General features: G+C 44.2%; 3 protein-coding genes across 3 annotated transcripts; all 3 read right to left on the bottom strand.

The window, feature by feature from the left end:
- Nucleotides 1–341: 341 nt before the first annotated feature.
- KRTAP29-1 (keratin associated like protein 29-1) lies at nucleotides 342–1,424 on the bottom strand. Its single transcript, XM_081574951.1, has one exon. The coding sequence runs from the start codon at nucleotides 1,422–1,424 to the stop codon at nucleotides 342–344; it is 1,083 nt and encodes a 360-aa protein (XP_081431077.1).
- A 6,281-nt stretch (nucleotides 1,425–7,705) lies between these two features.
- On the bottom strand, nucleotides 7,706–9,976 carry KRTAP16-1 (keratin associated protein 16-1). The gene is made up of 4 exons (XM_081576108.1): nucleotides 9,785–9,976; nucleotides 9,512–9,616; nucleotides 8,838–9,091; nucleotides 7,706–8,756 (listed from the first exon to the last, which is right to left on the bottom strand). The coding sequence occupies exons 1-4, from the start codon at nucleotides 9,974–9,976 to the stop codon at nucleotides 7,706–7,708; spliced, it is 1,602 nt and encodes a 533-aa protein (XP_081432234.1).
- Nucleotides 9,977–15,488: 5,512 nt separating this feature from the next.
- On the bottom strand, nucleotides 15,489–15,821 carry KRTAP17-1 (keratin associated protein 17-1). The gene has a single exon (XM_081579628.1). The coding sequence runs from the start codon at nucleotides 15,819–15,821 to the stop codon at nucleotides 15,489–15,491; it is 333 nt and encodes a 110-aa protein (XP_081435754.1).
- Nucleotides 15,822–21,756: the final 5,935 nt, after the last annotated feature.

Genomic DNA, 21,756 nt, shown 5'->3' with positions numbered 1-21,756 from the left:
TAACCAGACACATTTTTATTAGCAGTTGTCAGCAAAAGAGTCTCCTTAAGACATGGCAGCATCCAAAGGGGAAAAAAAAAAAGAAAACGGAGGAAAGGTTTTGCTGAAGTGAAATGAAATGATAATACCAGGAAAGGCAAGCTACAGCATGGGCCATGCTTGCTGAAAGGTTATCCTCAATTAGAAAGGACCTCAGGATAAATTTCCTCACCAGCACCTGGAGGGAATGTGGGGCTGGACTCAGAGAAAAGTTGGCAAGCAGGCACCATTTGTGCTCAGCAGACTCAGGCACCACAGCTATGCTCTTGTAGAAAGCAGCAGACTTCAGAGGAGGTACTCCCTCAATGAAATGTTGCCTTGCAGAAGCTGGACTCATAGCTGGGTTGGCAGGAAGTCGGGAAATAGGTGCCAGCTTTGCAGAGACTTGGGGTAGTTGGTCGGAAGCAACTGGAGCCACCACTGGCTGATTTGCCAAAACCCGTCACGCAGCAAGCTGGCTGGCAGGAAGGGGATTTGCAGACACTTTGATTGCAGAAAGTGGGTTCACCACTAGTTTGTTGGCCAGAAAGCACGGTGCCACAGGAAGCTGGTTTGTAAGGGTTCTCTACAGAACAAGGGAGCTGTCTGTTAGCCGCTGGCTGGCAGATGAAGGATATGCATGGTGCGGGTTGGTAGTGAAGTGTCTGGCAAGGGGAGGTCACACAGCATGTAGGACTGCAAGAACTGAACACACAAGTAGACAGCTGGCAGGGAACTGGTATACAGGGAACCATTTGACAAGGCTTCAAAATGTAGCAGATTGGTTGGTAATAAAATGATTTGCAGGGCTGATCTTCACCACGAATGGGCTGACATGAACCCGCATGGCAGCAAGTTGGCTGGCATAGACTAGCCGCACAGACAGTTGGTAGGCAAGAAGTTTCAGGACAGGAAGTGACCTCAGGGCAGGCTGGCTGACAGGACCCAGCATCACAGCAGACTGACTGGTCACAAGCTGCCTGGCACGACTCAGATGTGTAGACACATTCCTGGCAGGAGCTTTGTTGGCAGGGGCCAGATTCACAGCACTTTACCGAACTGCTGGTGGATTCCAAACAGGAGGGCTGGCATGAGCTAACTGGACCAGGAGACTGACCGGTGCCAGTTTCATAGCAGGCTGTGTAGGAGCAAATGGGTTGGCAAACAAAACCCACACAAGAAGTTGCTGGAAGGCAGGTAGGTTGGCAAGAAGCAGGTTCACAGCCACTTGGGGCACTGCCGCATGGCTGACAGTTTTCTTGGCATGTAACCAGTTGCCATGTTCTGCTCCGACAGGAACTAGGCAAACAGATACCATGTTGGAAACTGCCACCACTGGAGCATATGGAGGTGGTGGGCACAGCTGGGATGGCAGTGGCATCTCCAGGGCAACAGCTGTCCCCCATGGTGCCAATGCTAACCTTCTCAGGAGGCTGCAACCTCAATATACCTGAGTTTGAAAGACATCTAATACATAAGGGCTTTTATAGCCCTTTGCTAGGGGTGTTGGCACAACAGAGCATCTTTCCTTGTTATTGTTTCCACCCATTTGCATATAAACATCTGATTAGCAGGCTTCAGGAGCCTGGGAGACATTGTTCCCAGTTTAAGAATTCGTCTGTTCAGAGAAAAAACCCATAATTCAAAAAGAAACATGTACTCCAGTGTTCATTGCAGCACTATTTACAATAGCCAGGTCATGGAAGCAGTCTAAATGTCCATCAATAGAGGAATGGATAGAGAAGATGTACATATATACAGTGGAATATTGCTCAGCCATAAAAGGAACGAAAATGTGCCATTCGCAGAGACGTAGATGGACTTAGAGACTGTCATTATAGAGTGAAGTAAGTCAGAAAAAGAAAAACAAATATTGTATTAACACATATATGTGGAATCTAGAAAATGGTATGTACTTAGTCATTCAGTCGTGTCCGACTCTTTGTGACTCCATGGATTGTAGCCCGCCAGGCTCCTCTGTCCATAGAGATTCTCCAGGCAAGAACACTGGAGTGGGTTGCCATGCCCTCCTCCAGGGGATCTTCCCAACTCAGGGATCAAACCCAGGTCTCCTGCATTGCAGGCAGATTCTTTACCACCTGAGCCACCAGGGAAGCCCAGAAAATAGTATAGGTGAATTTATTTACAAAGCCGAAATAGAGACACAGACGTAGAGAATAAACATATGGATACCAAAGGGGAAAGGGATAGGTGGGATGCATGGAGAGATTGGGATTGATATATACACACTACTATGTATAAAATTGATAACTAATGAGAACCTAACTGTATAGCACTGGGAACTGTACTCAATGCTCTGTGGTGACCTAAATGGGAAGGAAATCCAAGGAAAAGGGGATATATATATATATATATATATATACACACATACCTGTGGCTGATTTACTTTGCTGTACAGCAGAAACTAACACAATATTGTAAAGCAACTATACGATAATTTAAAAAAACTCATATGTTAAGTTAGGGAGTTTTCATAGCCGAGTTTGGGTTCCTTGCTGCTGTGTCTGCTCTGAGCTAACCTGTCTCTTTTATAGCTTGTTCTCCAGCCTTCCTGAAGCAGGACTCTCCCTAGGTTAACCTGTCATCAAGAGGCCACAGCCCACTCTTCCACCAGGAATGCAGTTCCACACCATTTAGACGATCAGGAAGTGAAGCCCTGACCCAGTTGAGGGAGGATGATAGTAGAGATGGCAAACAGAAAATCAAGGGGTGCCTCCCAAGGGATACTTCAGTGTCTCCACCTCTTTCTAGAATCTTCCTGTTTGGTTTCCTGAAACTCGGCTTTACTAGTACCGCTAATAATAAGAACAATAGTAATGGCTTCCATTTATAGTGTTGACTGAAAAAAATAAATGCACAACCTAAAAGTTAAGAGTTATGTTTCATTTGGTGAGCATTCTGCAGACTTCAAACCCAGGACAGGACATCTCAGGTAATGCTGAGCAACTGTTCCAAAGAGGTGAGGGAGGAGTCAGGATATACAGCAGCTTTTGCAACAAAAGGCCAGATAGTCAGAACATGAAACCATTATTGTTAATTTAAAAGAAAATCAGACATATCAAATTAATGAAATTAGAGCTTTTCTATATATGGGAAGATGCAAAGTCTGGGCTCACTGAAATCATTCCTTTGAAATGCACCCCAGCTATCTGGGTCCAGTATCTTGTGTTTTGCTTATCCTGTGTCTCCTCAGGATGCACTGTTAGGGCTGGCTGCAGCATATCAGGGCAGCTGTAATGTGGTGGTCTGATGGCTGCAGCATCCTTTGTTTACTGACATGGCAGCAATATTTTTCATTCACAATACTATGTACCAAGCTCTTGACTGCATTTTTCATTGAATCTTTGCAATGATCCTACTAAGCAGATACAATTGTCACCATTACATTAGAGGTAGCAAAACTAACTCAGAGAGTTTTAATCATGTTCCCAAACTTATGCCAGTAATAAGGGAAACAAGATTCAAACCTAGGTTGGGCTGATCCCCAAACCTTTTATCTTCACCACCTGTTTAGACCTCCCAACTTTGGAGGTGGAGAGGAAGACTCTAAAACAATGATTGAAGGCTGACCAGCCACACTGGTTTAAGCACAGTGGTCTAGGTGGTCTAGGTCCCATGCTGGGGATCCTCTGCCCACTCCAGTGACTGTAATCATCAGCTAGATCAAACTGGTATCAATACGCCCAAAGACAATCTTTTAATTTGTAAATTTAAAACTATAAAATGTTTCATTAAGAAAGATTAAACCAATACTATGGAGTCAACAGCATGTCAATTCTATAAATATGAAACACCACAACTAGAAGTTATATAAGGACATCTCTGCAAAGAGGCTTTTGTGTTAAGTCGACCTCATCCAAAAGAGATTCGTGAGTGACTTTCCCCTCCTCCTTTGAGCTGGTCCAGGCTCTGCATCACTGACCAACTTCAGCATCCCACACTCATCCATGTTCTGGCCTGGTTCACACTGAAGATACAAGATGGAATAGAGGTCTTGGGTTTGAGGTGCAGATGGGGCTTGTCTTGATTTCTGGCTCTGCTGCAAACTCAGTCTGCTGGACATGTTAGCTCATTACCCATGTGTTCAAAGTTGATTAACTGAGAGTTAATCAACTGCATGGCTACTGCTCAGGTTATTTTTATTATTACAGTCTGCCTCACAATTTTCAAAGTACCCATTACAAAATGGCTTCTCTTCATTCTTGCTTTAAAACAATGAGAAATTTTTCTGATCACAATGCCTGAAAAATCCTCACCCTTTGTTGTAAAAATGCATTTCTTCAACAATTGCTTTTCATGCTATGGCATCAGTCACTACTTTTGCCCTCCATCTCATTGCTACTCATCTTAGCATCTTGCAGACTTCAGAGATCCCTGCCATATGTTTTATTCCTGGAAGTCTACATCCCAAAACTCTCATCTGTCAAGGGTAACTACTTTTGGTCTTACCAAATAGGTCAATCAAAATGAGAACATGAACATATTTGAGAAAGCATGAAAATTTCAATCTGAAAAAGTGTAATACCCTATACCCATATATACCATGTTTACTGTTTCAAAGTAATCCATTTTTACAACAATTTTTCTCTGATTCTGCTCTTGCCTCCCTTCTTCTTAAAGAAACATCTCAATAGGTTCAAAAAAGGGCACAAATTTTCAGCTCTAAGATGAATAAGGTCTGAAGATCTAATGGAAAGCATGGAGACTATAGTCGATAACTCTGCATCATATAATAGAAATTTGCCAAGGGAACTTAATTGTTCTCACCAAAAAAAAAAGGTAAATATGTGAGGCAATGAATGTGTTAGCTAGGTGGGAGGAATCCTTCCACAATATATATGTATATCAAATCATCACAGTGTACACTTTAAATTATCTCAAAATTTTGTCAGTTCTTTCTGAATAAATTGAAGAGAAAAAAAAAAGCTCTCAATAGAAACAACTTTGGTTTTGCTATGGTCCAAGGCACTAGAGACATCTATCACCAAGGACTGTTGTGGTCACATCAAGAAATATGCTAATGCATTAAAAACACAAGCTTGGACAGAACTGGATTTTAATTTTTTATGTTATTTACCAGCTGTGAATATCCTGAATTTTGTGTTTGTAATTCCCTTGTGAATAGATAGATTGAGATAAAATCATATATATAGATATGTAATATATTTTATAATGTATATATTTGTAAATATATGTATATACGTGTGTGTATACATATATGTATTTGTGGGTATATTGTTATTGAACTTCAAATATACATATACATATGGCCTCTGCAGGGGCTTCCCAGGTAGCTCAGGTGGTAGAGAATCCACCTGCAATGCAGGACACCCTGGCTTGATTCCTGGGTTGGGAAATGCCCCTGGAGAAAGGATCGGCTACCCACTCTAATATTCTTGGGCTTCCCTGGTGGCTCATACAGTAAAGGGTCTGCTTGCGATGTGGGAGACCTGGGTTCGATCCCCGGGTTGGGAAGATCCCTTGGAGGAGGGCATGGCAACCCACTCCAGTATTCTTGCCTGGAGAATTCCCATGGACTGAGGAGCCTGGTAAGCTACAGTCCATGGGGTCGCAAAGAGATGGACATGGCTGAGTGGCTAAGCACAGTATACAGCATGGCCTCTGGAGCTTTTTCTATCAATCAACATTACAATGCTAAGCTTCACTCATTTTGTTGCATGTAGCCTTTGTCCAGCTCTTCTCACTACAGCATGATATTCTATTGTGTGAATGAATATGCCACAATTTTCTTATCTGTGTTAACAGGCATTTGGATTGCTTGTCCTTCATATTCTTCACCTATAAAATAGGGGAAAAGAAATCTTACCCCACAGAATTTCTATGATTTACATGAAACACTGGGTTTGTGTTAGGCACAGAGATTTAAAAATCTGGCCAACTCATCTCTTGACTCTGGAAGGAGGTAAAGATAGATCCCAATGGCCGAATGAGACAGTAACTTGAATACCAAAGTGCAAGATAAGCTTCACTTTTGAGTTTCTCCCTCTGTCCTTGTCTAACCTAATGGCTCTCAAACAGGGGTGATTTTTGCCCCTCCCCTCTGGAGGTGGGCAGTTTTTGCCAATGTCTGGAGCCATTTTTGGTCATCACACTCAGGGGATGCTACTAGCATCTCATTGGTGAAGCCAGGGATACTGCTGAATATCTTACAATACAAAGAACAGTCCCCACAACAAAGAATTATCCAGCCCAAAATGTAAATGGTACCAAAGTTGAGAAGCCCTGAGCTATCTCCTCTTGTAATTAGTATAGCCCAAGCTGCAACTTGAGTACAAGGGGTAGACCTTTGACCCATGCACTAAGTACAAGGGGTTTAAAGAGACTACTTTAAAGAGACTCTGTCCTTGCAGATTGAAAGAGCACACGTATGGAGTCTACATAAAGAGTGTGTCCTATAGAGACTGAGAGAACATATCAAAGCTCTTGAACAAGAAATCTAGGTTACTTTCTTTATTGTAAGTATGACCTCCCCACTTGTTTTCATCCTATTGTGGACCCCAAAGCCCTTGGTTTACCCCTTGTTTTCCCTATATCCAAGTCCATGTTTCACCATTCAGGTCTCCACACCAAGGCCAGAGGGACATTCCAAAACCCAGTAGCCTTCATGTCACTGCCCTGCATATGATCCCTCAATACCTTCTCAACAGCCCTGCACCAAACTCAGATGACTCTGTCTAGCACACAAGGCCTGATGAGGGCAGGTCACTGTTTACTTATCTGACCTCAGAGTTCACTGCTCTTCTAAGCACACCTCCCATACTTTGCTTAATGAGTAGTGTGGTTACAAGCTCCATTCATTTGTATATGTTTCCTCTGCCTAGGAACCTCTTCCTTCCTAGTTTCTAACTGGTTAATTCCTACTTGTGCTAAAAGATTCAGCTTCAGTATTATCTCTCCCAAGAGCAATTCCCTGTTTCTCCCCATGCCCTGCTGAGTTCTCAGTACTGTATGCTTGCCTCTACCCCAGGACTTAGCAGTGTGGAATGTAGTGATTGCCTCTCTGCCTATCTCCCCATCAGAGAATAAGCTTCCTGAGAGTGGACTGAAGCTTCTATCTTTTCATCCCCAGAACTCACCTCAGTCCCTGGCACCTAACAGCTATCTAGCAAAGCTTCTTGGATGGAGGGATGGATGGATGGATGGATGGATGGATGGATGGAGAGATGAATAGATGAATAAAGCTGCTCTCAAAGATGAAGCAAGTCAGCTGATGAGAATATGACACGAACAAGACATAAATGAGAAGAGTCTGTTACTTCAACTTTAACCATGTTTATTGGACAATTAAATACCTGTATGTCATGGAAGAGGTCGCCAAAAAAGAGGAGCCCACACAGCAAGGGCGCACATGCATGAGGACAGAAATATATTAATTTCAGGAAAGATGATACAGCAAAGCAGATTTTCTCAGCTCAATGGCAGTAGCAGAAAGGAACCCAGAATGTCCCCATCTCGTGCCCAGGAGATCGTCATTTGGGCCATTAGGAGACTTACATTTCTGATGAGTTCTTAGAAGCATAAGCAGATGGCAAGTGATGGTGCAGAAAGAAAAAGACTTTAAGTCAGAATGAGCTTTGGGGAAAGCAGACAAATTTTCTATCTAGCCAGAGGCATGCGTTGCAGGAATTGGTTGGCCAGGGCCAGTTCAGCAGTTGGTAGGCTTGGTGGCAGCAGGTTGGCTGACTGCAGCCTCGTGAGTGGTGGGGCTGGTGGGCTTGGCCTCAGTGGGCTGGCAGGGACTGGCCTCTGAGACTTCCGTCTTGCAGGGAGTTGAGTCAGCACAATCCGGTTGGCTGGAAGTGGACTTTTTGCAATCCCGTTTGCAGGAGTCAGCACAAGGCAAGCGGGAGTAGACCGGGCGGTAAGGAACAGAAGTGACGCAGGCTGGACGGCGCAGGATGGAGTAATATGGGCGGTAGCAGGCCGGGCGGTAGGAGATGGATGTCAAATATGGCTGCCTATAGGTGATGGGTCCAGAGCAGAATGGGCGGCAAATCGGGCGGTAGGAGATTGAAGTAGTACAAGGTTGTTTGCAAGAGCTGGGTATGTAGAAAGTTCGCGAGCAAGTTGGCTGGCAGACGGCAGATGCAGAAGACCCCGGGCGGCAGGAGAGAGGTTGGCAGGACGGAGGTGGGCAGGAATCGGGCTCACAGGAGATGGATCGACTGCGCTTGACTACGTAGCAGGTAGGTTGACATGGCCTGGGCACACAGACACTTGGTAAGCAGGGGCTGGGCTCAGAGCAGATGGGTTGGCAGATGCTGGAGATACAGCCAGAGGGCTCTTGGCAAGTGCTGGAGACACAAGGTGGCTCACAAGGGCTTGAAACACAGCAGACCTGACCGACACAGATGGGCTCACAGACCAGAGAAACACGTGTGGCTGACTGGCAGATGCTGGGCTCTGAGCAAGATGGCTCACAAGGACTGGAGTCGCAGCAGGCAGACTGGCAGCTATTGGCCACAGAGCAGATAGATGGGCAGCATCTGACACCGGAGGACACGGGCTGATAGCAACTGGGCTCACAGATCACTGGCTGGCAGCAGCTGGGTTTGCAGAGGATGGGCTGGCAGGAAGTGGGTATGCAGAGAACTCGTTGGCAGGGAGGGACCTCACAGCATACAGGCTGGGCACAGCTGCTCACGGAGCAAGAGGGCTCACAGATGGTGGCCTCACAGCTCACAGGCTGGGCACAGCTGCTCACAGAACAGGCAGGCTCACAGATGGTGGCCTTGTAGCTCACAGGCTGGGCACAGCTGCTCATAGAGCAAGAGGACTCACAGATGGTGGCCTCACAGCTCACAGGCTGGGCACAGCTGCTCACAGAGCAAGAGGGCTCACAGATGGTGGCCTCACAGCTCACAGGCTGGGCACAGCTGCTCACAGAGCAAGAGGGCTCACAGATGGTGGCCTTGTAGCTCACAGGCTGGGCACAGCTGCTCACAGAGCAAGAGGGCTCACAAATGGTGGCCTTATAGCTCACAGGCTGGGCACAGCTGCTCACAGAGCAAGAGGGCTCACAGATGGTGGCCTTGTAGCTCACAGGCTGGGCACAGCTGCTCACAGAGCAAGAGGGCTCACAGATGGTGGCCTTGTAGCTCACAGGCTGGGCACAGCTGCTCACAGAGCAAGAGGGCTCACAAATGGTGGCCTTATAGCTCACAGGCTGGGCACAGCCGCTCACAGAGCAAGAGGGCTCACAGATGGTGGCCTCACAGCTCACAGGCTGGGCACAGCTGCGCACAGGACAGGCAGGCTCACAGATTGTGGCCTTATAGCTCACAGGCTGGGCACAGCTGCTCACAGAGCAAGAGGGCTCACAGATGATGGCCTCACAGCTCACAGGCTGGACACAGCTGCTCACGGGGCAAGAGGGCTCACAGATGGTGGCCTTGTAGTACACAGGCTGGGCACAGCTGCTCACAGGACAGGCAGGCTCACAGATGGTGGCCTCACAGCACACAGGCTGGGCACAGCTGCTCACAGGACAGGCAGGCTCACAGATGGTGGCCTCACAGCACACAGGCTGGGCACAGCTGCTTACGGGACAGGCAGGCTCACAGATGGTGGTCTCATAGCGCACAGGCTGGGCACAGCTGCTTATGGGACAGGCAGGTTCACAGATGGTAGTCTCACAGCATACAGGCTGGGCACAGCTGTTCACAGGATAGGCAGGTTCACAGATGGTGGCCTCACAGCACACAGGCTGGACATAGTTGCTCACAGAACAGGAGGGCTGACAGCATTGTGGGTCACAGCTGGATGATCCGCAGCTATCTTGATAAGTCACCAGTTGCCACGTCTGGCTTCGGCAGGAACTGGGCAAGCAAACAGGCCCTCTGCAGCTCACCTCAGTGGAGCAAAGGGAGATGGCTGGCACCGAGGGGCATTTCCTAGAACAGCAGTTCCCAGACATGGTGGAGGTGCCTCTGCTCTTTTGCCAGTGCTGAGAGGTTGCTGCCTGACTTGGTCAGCTCTCCAGATCCCTCACTTTTATACCCCCAACCATGGCACATGCTGTTTTGAGCCCCTGCATCTTTTCCTCATTGCTGTTTGGGCTAGTTTTCAGAGAAACATCTCATTATGCCAAGGTTTGTTGATCTGGAAGCTGTTTACCTACCCATAAAGGAGCTGTTTGTTTACTGACTTCCTAAGTTTGGAATCCTTGGAGCTACAGGTCATCCTGGAATAAGCATCATCACCTCCAAGCTGAATGATCTGCATTTCTGAGCATCATGAACATAGGAAGAAAAAAGGAACTTATAATTTAACCATCTTCTAGTCCTTTGCACGGGCCCTGGGCAGAACACAGAGGGTGTCCACATGAATAAGACCTACTCATCCACTCTCATGGATCTCACTGTCTGATGGGCAAGCATACAAGTAAACTCACTACAATGCAACAATAAACTCAACAATAGACATAAAGGGATTAGCAGAGAGGAGCAGAGGTGAGCTCTGTGGGAGAGGGGGGAGAGGGAATATCTGAGCTGCATTTTAAATGCTGCACTTCACAGTGAAGATCTCATTTAAAACCATCAGAAATCCCATGAGGCAAGGATTCATCTCCATCCCCATCCCCCCAATTATAGGTGAAGGAAAAGAAGGGGAGTTAAAATCAGAAGGTACCACTTGCTAAAGATCACACACAGCTTGCCCACTAATCTAGGGCTACTCTTCTTCCTCTTCACCATCCTGTCTGGACAGACCTTTCTCGGGAGCTGCATGTCGCACGCTCAGCCCACAATGCTGCCCTCCCTCCTGTTTTGTGAGCAGCTTTCCTCTAGAACACTGGCTCTCCCTATCCCTGGAAAGCACTTGACCTAGCCTCTCTGCTTCTCCTCCCTCCTTTCCCTCCACCCGCCCCCACCTCAAGCATTCAGTAGACCTCCAGAATCCTTCTTGCCTTTGGTGATTTTAGCAACTACTAAAACAACTCCTCTGAGATGTAAAGAGGAAAGACAAGAGGTCTTTTGAGAAGACACTGTGAACAAAAACAAAGAACACAAATGCTTTCTCAAAGCATTTTGTCAGTGCTACCACTTGAGACAGACACAAGGTAAAAAATGAAGCCTAGGCTTCTAAACACCAAGGCCAGACACCCTTGCTGAATGAAGGACCTGCACTGTTTCCACCACATTCTTTCACTATCATGCATAAGGCAGGCTCTCCTTTGGAAAAGTTGGGCTATTATGGCAACCATTCATCATCCCTTCCTTCATTCATTAATTAGTGTAGCCATTCAGACTACAAATTTCTCTTTTACTCATCCATTCAACTCAGTCATCATTGGGTTCTGTATGAGAGATACAAAAAAATGACTTTCAGTTCCTCCGCAAGGAGTCCAAGTTTAGAAGAAAGACAGATATATACATAAGCAATTATGGTACAATATATGTATAAGTGCAACAGTACATGGATGCACAAAGAGTTACAGGGGCACCCAGGAGAAAATACAAGTGTGGTTTTGGGGAGAAGTTAGGGAAGATTTCTCAAGTAATAGGATGACCAAATTGAATCCTCAAGGAATAAGGCTAAAAAAGGGATGGTAAAGGTAGGGAAAGAATCTGCTATGGAAAACAAAGACAAGATCATGATACATTTGGGGAGAACAAATGGTTCTATAGCCGGGATGAAAAGTACAGGGGGACAGAATAGGACAGTGACCAGACTAGCGTGGTTATTAGATACTCATGAAAGACCTTGTGGACCATAATCAGAACTTGGGTTTTATACTGACACCTGGGAATTTTAAGCAATGGAGGAACTTGACCAGGTTTGACCTTCAGAAGGTCTCTCTGTCCCTAGAGAAAGGATTGGTGAAGGAAGGCAAGTCTGAAGGTAAGGAGATCATTATGGATGGATCTGGAGTGTTTTAGTCGCTAAGTCATGTCCAACTCTTACGACCCCGTAGACCGTAGCCCACCAGGCTCCTCTGTCCATGGGATTTTCCAGGTAAGAATACTGAAGTGTGTTTCCATTTCCTTCTCCAGGGGATCTTCCCAACCCTGGGATTGAACCTGGATCTCCTGCACTGCAGGCAGATTCTTTACCAACTGAGCTATTAGGGAATTCCATGGATCTGGGGCAATTACCCAAAAGTTTTGTGTTATCAACCTGAACTGAACAGTGCCTTGGGACTACAGCAATAAGAGGAAGAGCCTACAGAACTTAGTGGGTGAAAGTGGAAGGTTAGAAATAGGAAGTGCCATCCTTTGAGATGTGGCTCTCAGGCAGTAAGGAAAGAAGACTTTTAGACAGCTTTGCAGAAGGTAAGGCAGAAGAGGCATTCCCAAGATCCTGGTCCCCACCTTTCCAGTTCTGTCCGTTCACCTTCTCCTCAGCTAAGTCAGCAATGAAATTCCATATGGAGATGGCCCTGCTCCCAACAAGTCCTTTATAGACTCTCTTAGTAGAGAAACATATAGCATTATCTGTTTGGCCAGAATATCATCTCTCTAAGGAATCCTTCCCTGCTAAATGATATAAACCACTCTTTTAACTATCTAGCACATTTCTACTTTGTCCTTTTTAATAGCTTTTTCCCCCTGTGATGCTATCCAAGCACAAGAATGTCAAGGATTTTGTTTATTTGCTAATGTATATCCAGCACCTGGGTTTCCCAGGTGGTTCAGTGGGTGAAGAATCCACCTTCAATGAAAGAGGTGCAGGCAGACACGGGTTCAATCCCTGGGTCAAGAAGATCCCCTGAAGGAGGGCGTGGAAACCCACTCCAGTATTCTTGCCTGGATAATCCCATAGACAGAGGAGGCTGGCAGGCTACAGTCATAGGGTTGCAAAGAGTTGGACACAACTGAGGCAACTGAGCATGCACGCACGCACACATGCATCCAGCACCCAGAGCAGTGTTTGATACATAGGAGGATCATAATTAATATTTATTGAATGAATGAATGAAGACCTCTGTGAACAGCTATAAAGGGCAATTATCAGTAACTCAAAGAAATTACTACCCTCTACTCACCCATCTGGGAGACCATGGCCATGAACAAGGGAAGAATCAGCCACTCAACATTCAGTGCAGACTTAGTGAACACTTGGCAACTTGGTCCCATTGACACACTCCTGCTCTGGCTTTGACTCTGTCTTGGAGGTTAAAGAGCCAGTTTTTAGGATGCTAATTCCAGCCAGATCCAAAATGACCTAAATAATAAAGTCTGAAACTCAACTAGAGAAGAGTCAAATCTCAAATTCTCTCCAAATGCAAGACGCTACTAATCCAGCTGGGTTTTTGAATGAAACTTTAAAGGAAAGAAACACAATGAGCTTCCACCACACACTTGCTAGAATGGCTGAAAAAAAAAAATTTTAATGACAATATCAAATGTTAGCAAAGACATGAAGCAACTGGATCTTCTAGACATTGTTGGTTGAAATACAAAATGGTATAGCCAGTTTGCAAAAACAGTTTGGTAGTTTCCTATAAAGTTAAACATTCACTTAGTATTTATTCAGCAGTCCAACTCCTTGGTATTTATGCAAAATAAATGAAAAATATATGTTCACACCAAAATGTGTACATGAATGTGCCCTGCAGTTTTATTCATAATAGCAATAAGAAAGAAAAAAAAAACAGGTAGCAACTCAAATGCTCATCAGTAGATGAATATTTTTAATTTAGTTTGGGCTTCCCTGGTGGCTCAGTGGTAAAAAAAAAAAAAAAATCCACCTGCAATGCAGGAGCCATGCGTTCAATCCCTGGGTCAGGAAGATCTCCTGGAAAAGAAAATGGCAACCCACTCCAATATTCTTTCCTGGGAAATCCCATGGACAGAGGAGCCTGGTGGGCTACAGTCCATGAGGTCACAAAGATTTGGATATAACTGAGCAACAAGCAGACACACATAGAAATATGAAGTTTATAGCACTATAAAGCAGACTGATGGTTGCCTAAGGCTAGGGTGGGTAGTGAGGAGTAGTCCCTGCAAAGGGGCACTATGAAATTTGAGGGTTGATGAAAAGTTCTGTATCTTGAAGCCTGTGGTGGTTACTTAAGTATACAATTGTCAAATCTCACTACCTTTAAAAAAGGGAGTACTTTATTATATTAATATGTATATTATATCTTAATAAAGTTGGCTTATAAATATGAAAGAAAAAAATTTTAAGTAAAAATAGCATAATCCCAGTTTTATTTTTAAACATGCTTAGAAGGAGTCTGGAAAGATATATATCAGTAATAAATTCTAAATGGTGATAATTCAGATAGCTATTATCCCTGATCATGTTCAGCAAAAAAGAGTTGAATTAGCTATCCTTTGAATTTTAATATTCCAACTGGACTCTCACACACCTGAGTCTGGCCCTTCCTAGCAAATGTACGCTCACCCTTCTCATCCCTGGGACTGGAGCAGAATTACAGCACTATCCCGAGCGTGAAAAACTAACCCAGAAAAGGGAGACGTCACCAAATCATGAGGCTGGAGGAAGAAACTGGACTTCCCAGAACATCCTTAGAAACTGTGCTCGTAAGGTTTTGCCACAGGAATCCCCTCCACTCAGAACCAAGATTGTTTTACCAAAGCCTCTTCTCCTGACTTTGCGAGAAAGTTCTAACCAATCCAGAAGCCTACCTGCAGAACTATATTGCAAAAGGAAGACGTGCCCTCACTCAAGATTAAACTTGACCAGTATCAGTAGTTACTTAGGAGCTTTTAAAATGCAGGTCCCAGGCCGCCGACTCTAGAGCTAAAGGATCAAATGTCTGGCCCATATTTTTAAATCCTCCCCAGGTGAATCTCACACAGTGCCTAGAAGCTTTAATATATATCTGGGGTTTTGTTAAAAACAGATTGCTGGATCACACCCCTGTGGATTCTGATTCTGCTTGTCTCAAAGAGCTCCAGAATCTTCATTTTTAACCAGCCCCCAGGTGATTCTGATGCAGGTGGTCTAGAAGCCACATTTCAAAACCCTGATTGTGGATGCCAGAGTAAATTTTCCTGGCCCAATGCCCAAGAGGGAGCCAAGGAAGAGGCGGGAGAACTACTTCGGTTATGCCAGCATGCTTGAATTTATTAAGTTAACTGAAGAGAAATTTTCGCATCTCAAAGCAGCAGAAAAGCCAGCCGAGAAGGAGGGGTCAGTCCCAAAGCCACCTTGAATAAAAAGATGCTCTTTCAACTTCATGAAAAAAAAAGAAGAGTCAAAGGGGTTCACCCTTTGAGCTTCAGGTACCACTGTGGGTGGGACCCAGGTTTCATTTCTCATCAGCATGTGGCTCTTGTTCTCAGCTTCTTGAAAAGCCAGGGCAGGCTTTGGAGAACAAGCCTTCAGGCTACAAGTAACAGGAGAGGCAGGACACCGTCTCGGGGGGGAGCGGGGAAGGTCCTGGACACAAGGGGGTCTCCACCTGGAGCAGGTAGAGGTTCTCCACTGGGCTGCCTCAGTGGCGGGAGGAAAGGTCTTCATTTGGTCTCGCAGACAGGCGTGGGCTGGCAGCACACGGGGCCGCAACACCCAGAGGAGCCGCAGCAACTGGATCCACAGCAGCTTCCGCAGCAGCCCCCGCAACCTCCGCAATCTCCGCAGCCCCCGCCGCCCCCGCAGCCAGATCCAGATCCGCAGCAGGAGGACCCGCAGCAGCTGCCCCCGCAGCCTCCGCAACCCGAGCCACAGCCACAGCAGGAACCGCAGCAGGAACCGCAGCAGCCGCAGCAGGAGGGCTGGCAGCAGCACACTTCACAGCAGTCTTGCTCTTCAACACAGCAGGTGAAGCAGTCCCCTGGGCAGCACCCCATGGTCCCCGCCGGTCAGGTCGCGGGTCAGGAACGCGACCAGAGTTCCCCAAGTCTGATGGTCGCCAACCCGACAGCAGCTTTTATATCCCCTCCTGGAGGGTGTTGGCACGAGGGACAGGATGTTGTCTTTGTTATTATTTATGCCAGTTCTCATAAGAACGTCTCATTAGCTACCTGTTTATTTTCCAGCCCCGAGTGCCTCAACTCATAAAATAGCCCCACTCGTCCCAACTGCTGTTTGTCCAAAGGGTAAAAATACATCTTGGAAAAGATCTGTGATCATGCCAAGCAGGGGCCAGCTGTCATTAGCCCAGGTTGGAGAGAGGAGGGGAAGCCAGCTCCAGACTCTGGTTCTGGAACGTGTGCTACCCTTACACCGGCTCTAGAGGCAAGTTGGCAGTGAACCTTCTTGTCATGGATGCTGGTTCTGGAAAATCAGAACTAAAAGTTGGATGACCTCTGCCTTCTGCCGTAGGCAGACGCTGAGAGGGTGGTCTGTCTACTCATCCTGGTCGATGTGACCAAGGCAAATATTTGTGTCTGTGTGTGGTATGTGGCATGTGCCACAGGTTTGTTTGGGCTTGGTGAGTGAGCATCAATCACCAGTCATGACTGCCCTATGAAATGGAGAGACACTCATCATAAAACTGTAAGAGGTTGGGAGCCACATTCTCGCTGAACTGAACATTCACACTTCTTCTCTCTAAATGGACTGGAAGAGCAGTGGTCAGAGACTGCAACCCTCATGCCTCAGCCCTTTCCTTGAGAGAAGCAGGTGGTGGTGGTGGTGAAGATGGAGAAGGAGGAAGAGGTGGGGAGAAAGAGGAAGGGAGGAAAAGAAGGAAGGAGGGAGGCAGGGAAAGAGGAAGGAGGGAAAAAGGAAGCAGATCATTGAATATCCAAAACATTCCATTAAAATGCAAGTGTTGCACACTTAAGAGCTCCAACTTTATCGACCATCTGGCAGAATGAGGGATTAGCACACAAAACATCAAGAGTATCATCCCAAGCAAAACAATTCCTTTAGAAAGCGACTAGAATCCACAGAGGATTCTGGTCCATGTGTTAAATTCTGAGATGAGTCAAAATTCCTGTTCCCATTTTGGGCTTTGGTACCTTGTCATCCTCTTGGAATGATAAAGGCAGTCTGGTGCCTGAAGATTCTGTATGGCAACTGGTTCATGGTGGGCATCCTCAAAAAGGTACATGGTCCTCTCTTATTCTCAGCCACAATCCTCGCTCTGATGGCACAGTTGAGATATTCGAGTTCTCCCTGTTATGCATGAATTCTGCACCCACCATCCCATTCAGGAGGCCCGAGATCTTCTCTGTCTGACCACCCAATTTACTCCACCTCCAAAAGTCTATTTTGAATTGCATAAACTAAGCATTGACTTGAGTCATTCTCTCTGCATTCGCACAGTAAGAACCCTGCTCCACTGATGCCCAAGTGAAGAGGAATGGGCAGTGTTGAAAGAAATTGCAGAAGAAAGATAAGACCAGCGAATACGTCAAGGTTTTCTCCTAACATATATTTTTTTTAAATTGAAATCATACCGTGTAAATTGATTTTTACCCTGAATATTGTGCTTAACCTGTGAAAATGCTCATGAATATGTAGATTATTAAGTATTATGAAAATTTGAAATTTTACATCTTCAAGTTGATGTAAACGTTCCCGATTGTTGAATATCTAAATTATTTACAACTTTCCAATGTTAAAAGCAAAACACTGAGGTGAATTTCCTTAAATGTGAGTCTTTATGCATTTTCCTATTATCTTTCTATAGTAAATTCCTAGAAATAAAATTACTAAATCTTCAGCGTGTTAATAATATGAAGGCTATTAATATATATTTAAAAAGTATTTATTTTCTGAAAAAATTGTCTCCATTTGCACCCATTTCACAGTGCATTCACCAATGCCAGCTATTTTTTTAGTCTCTTTGTCAATTTGATAGACCAATCATAAAATCTCATTGCTATATTTTTGTACTTATTTGTCACTGGATTTATTTAATAGATCACTTTTTCTTCTTTAAGAAATTATCTGCTCATGCCAATTTTCTGATTAAGCTACTAATCTTTCCTAACATACTTATAAGAGCTTATTTTATGCTAAGTATACAATTTTCCTTTCTGTCACTCACACATGTTGTAAAATTAGTCCAAGGCCATCATTTCCTTTTAATTCTATGGTTCTTTTGTGTACCAAATTTTCTTTTTACGTAGGCACACTGTCAATCTTTTCCTTTCTACTGCTTTTATGCTTTGAAAGTTCTTCCTTATCTCCAAAGTATACAATTATTAACTTTATTTTCTCCTAATTTTCATATTTTTTTATGTGTGTGTATGTTATCCACTCAGTCGTATCTGATTCTTTGCAACCCCGTGGACTGCAGCATGCCAGGTTTCCCTGTCCTTCACTATCTCCCTGAGTTTGCTCAAATTCATGTCCGTTTGGTCAGTGATGCTAACCATCTCATCCTCTGCCACCCCCTTCTCCTTTTGCCTTCAGTCTTTCCCGGCATCAGGGTCTTTTCCAATGAGTTGGCTCTTTGTACCAGGTGGCCTAAGTATGGAGTTTCAGCTTCAGCATCAGTCCTCCCAATGAATATGCATTTCTTTTTCTTTGGGATGGTTTTGGTCGCTGCCTCCTGTACAATGTTACGGATCTCTGTCCATAGTTCTTCAGGCACTCTGTTTACCAGATCTAATCCCTTGAATCTATTCATCACCTCCACTGTATAAAGGATTTTATTTAGGTCATACCTGAATGACCTAGTGGTTTTCTCTACTTTCTTCAATTTGAGCCTAATTTTGCAATAAGGAGCTCATGATCTGAGCCACAGTCAGTTCCAGGTCTTGTTTTTGCTGACTGTATAAATCTTCTCCTTCTTTGGTTGCAAAGAACATAATCGATCTGATTTTGGTATTGACCGACCATCACATTGGTGATGTCTGTGTGTAGAGTTGTCTCTTGGGTTGTTGGAAAAGCATGCTTGCTATGACCAACGTGTTCTCTTGACAAAACCCTTTGCCCTTCTTCATTTTATACTCCAAGGCCAAACTTGCTTGTTATTCTGGGTATCTTTTGACGTCCTACTTTTGCATTTCAATCTTCCATGATGAAAAGAATATATATATATATATATATATATTTTTGGTGTTAGTTCTAGAAGGTGTTATAGGTCTCCATAGAACCAGTCAACTTCAACTTCTTAAGCATCAGTGGCTGGGGCATATACTTGGTTTACTATGATGTTGAATGGTTTGCCTTGGAAATAAACTGAGATCATTCTATTGCTTTTGAGGTTGCACCCAAGTACTACATTTCAGACTCTTTTGTTGACTATGAGGGCTATTCCATTTCTTATAAGGGATTCTTGCCCACATTAGTAGATATAATGGTCATCTGAATTAAATTCATCCATTCCCATCCATTTTAGTTTACTGATCCCCAAGACATTGATGTTCAATCTTGCCGTCTCTTGCTTGACCATGTCCAATTTACCTTGATTCATGGACCTAACATTCCAGGTTTCTATGCAACATTGTTCTTTATAGCACTGGGCTTTACTTTCACCACCAGACACATCCACAACTGAGCATCATTTCCACTTTGGCCCAGCTGCTTCATTTTTTCTGGAGGTGTTAGTAATTGCCCTCCACCCTTCCCCAGGAGCATATTGGACACCTTCCAACCTGGGGGGTCTCATCTTCCGCTGTCCTATCTTTTTGCCTTTTCATGCTGTCCATGGGGTTCTCCAGGCAAGAATACTGGAGTGGGTTGCCATTTCCTCTTCCAGTGGACCACATTTTGTCAGAACTCTTCATTATGACCTGTCCATCTTGGGTGGCCCTGCACAGCATGGCTCGTAGTTTCACTGAGTTACACAAGCCCCTTGCGTAATCACCACAAGGCCATGATCCATAAAGCGAGAGATGCAGCAGGGGTTATTAAAAGCCTGTGCATGCTGTCTCTTCTGCTGGCCTCTAGTGTTTGTCAAGTGACATTACACATGCAGCTTCTGGTGTTTCTTTTACAGACAAGCACAAGCTATGCCCCAATTCTGACCTCACCAGTAGCAACTCAACAGAAACATGGTTGATGTAGAAGCTGATTATATCTACATAGCACTTATTTAAATCATGTGCCCAATTAACCATCACTGGCACATTATCAGCCCTTCCCCTGTGTGCCATGTACTGCACTATACACTTTATATGTGTTTTCTTGGTTAACTCAAGATGTGTGCTCAGTCACTTCAGTCGTGGCCGACTCTTTGTGACCCCACTGTCTATAGCCCACCAGACTCCTCTGCCCATGGAATTTTCCTGGCAAGAATACTGGAGTGAGTTGCCATGCCCTCCTCCAGGAAATCTTAACCCGGGGATCAAACTGCGACTCCTGCGTCTGTTGCATTGCAAACGATTCTTTACCGACTGAGCCATGAGAGAAGCCCCTTAACCCAAGATAACCATGTACAATAAGAAGTATTATCTTTATTTTGTACATGAGGAAACTGAGGCTTGTGAAAGTCAAAAACTTTCACTGGAAGATGCAGGGCTTGAATTTGAACCCAGATCTGTCTGCTTCTGAAGTCCATCCCCTCTTCTTCTATGTCAGGCTTTCTTATAGATATCACAGAAAATTGCCTCTTTGTCTTAAGGTAAGTATCAAGTAAGAATATTTTCAAGTAATTGTAAGCTTCACAACCACAGAGATTACAGCTGCTTTATTCACCAGTTTACATCCAGTGGCTACTGTATGGTGAGCATGTACAATATTTCTTAAAGAAATAAAATCATAAATGAATGTGAGATCACTCTCTGCAGTGCAATACAATCAAAGCATTCAACTAGAAGAGAATGAGCTCTCTGTCACCTTTCCTCACTCACTTTTTCTTTAATTGAAGTATAGTTGACCTATAATATTGTATTAGTTTCTAGTGTACAGCATGATTCATTATTTTATAGATGATACCTTATACAAAATTATTATAAAATATTGACTATATTCCTTGTGCTGCACATTATATCCCTGTGACTTATTTATTTTATAACTGCTAGTTTGCATCTCTTAGTCTCCTTCATCTATTTTGCCCCTCTCCCAACCCTCTCCCCTGTTGTAAGCACTAGTTTGTTCTTTGTATCTATGAATCTGTTTCTGTTTTGTTATGCTTATTCATTTGCTTTTTTTTTAGATTCCACATATAAGTGAAATATACACAGTATTTGTCTTTGTCTGAGTTAGTTCATTGAGCATACCCTCCAGGTCCATTCATGTTGCTGCAAAAGGCAAAAGTTCATTCTAAGTCTGACAGATATTCTATTGTGTTTGTGTATAGATAGATATACTACATTTTCTTTATGTATTATTTCATCTGTTGATGGACACAGGTTACTTTCATATCTTGGCTATTGGAATTAATGCTGCAATGAATATTGGGGTGCATATATCTTTTGAATTCATGTTTCTATTTTCTTTGGATAAACACTCAGGAGTGGAATGGCTGGATCATGTAACAGTTCTATATTTTATTTTTTGAGGAACCTTCATACTGTTTTCCATAGAGGCTGCATAAATTTACATTTCCACCAACAGTATACTAGGGTTCCATTTCCTCCACATCTCACCAACACTTGCTATTTCTTTTTTTTTTTTTTTACATTTTGCTTCAGTTTAATATATTAGGTTCAAATATCACACAGATACGTAACATCTACAGAGGTTCTAACTAGTTATAAAGATGGTGTAATATTAAATTCACATCTATGTTTATAGGGTTATGGTTATTTTCCTTCTATCCACACTTATTTTTTAAAGATGATTATTTTTTTTTCTCCAACTTGGATGCTTTTATTTATTTATATTCTTGACTAATTGCTCTGGCTGGAACTTTTCTTGCCATGTTGAATAGAAATGGTAAAA

Source organism: Giraffa tippelskirchi, chromosome 3 (assembly GCF_054371585.1).
Source record: "Giraffa tippelskirchi isolate mGirTip1 chromosome 3, T2T-mGirTip1v1.2.pri, whole genome shotgun sequence".
Taxonomy (NCBI): Eukaryota; Metazoa; Chordata; class Mammalia; order Artiodactyla; family Giraffidae; genus Giraffa; species Giraffa tippelskirchi.
The sequence above is the reverse complement of the archived record's forward strand: the minus strand, read 5'-3'. Positions and strand labels throughout refer to the sequence as shown.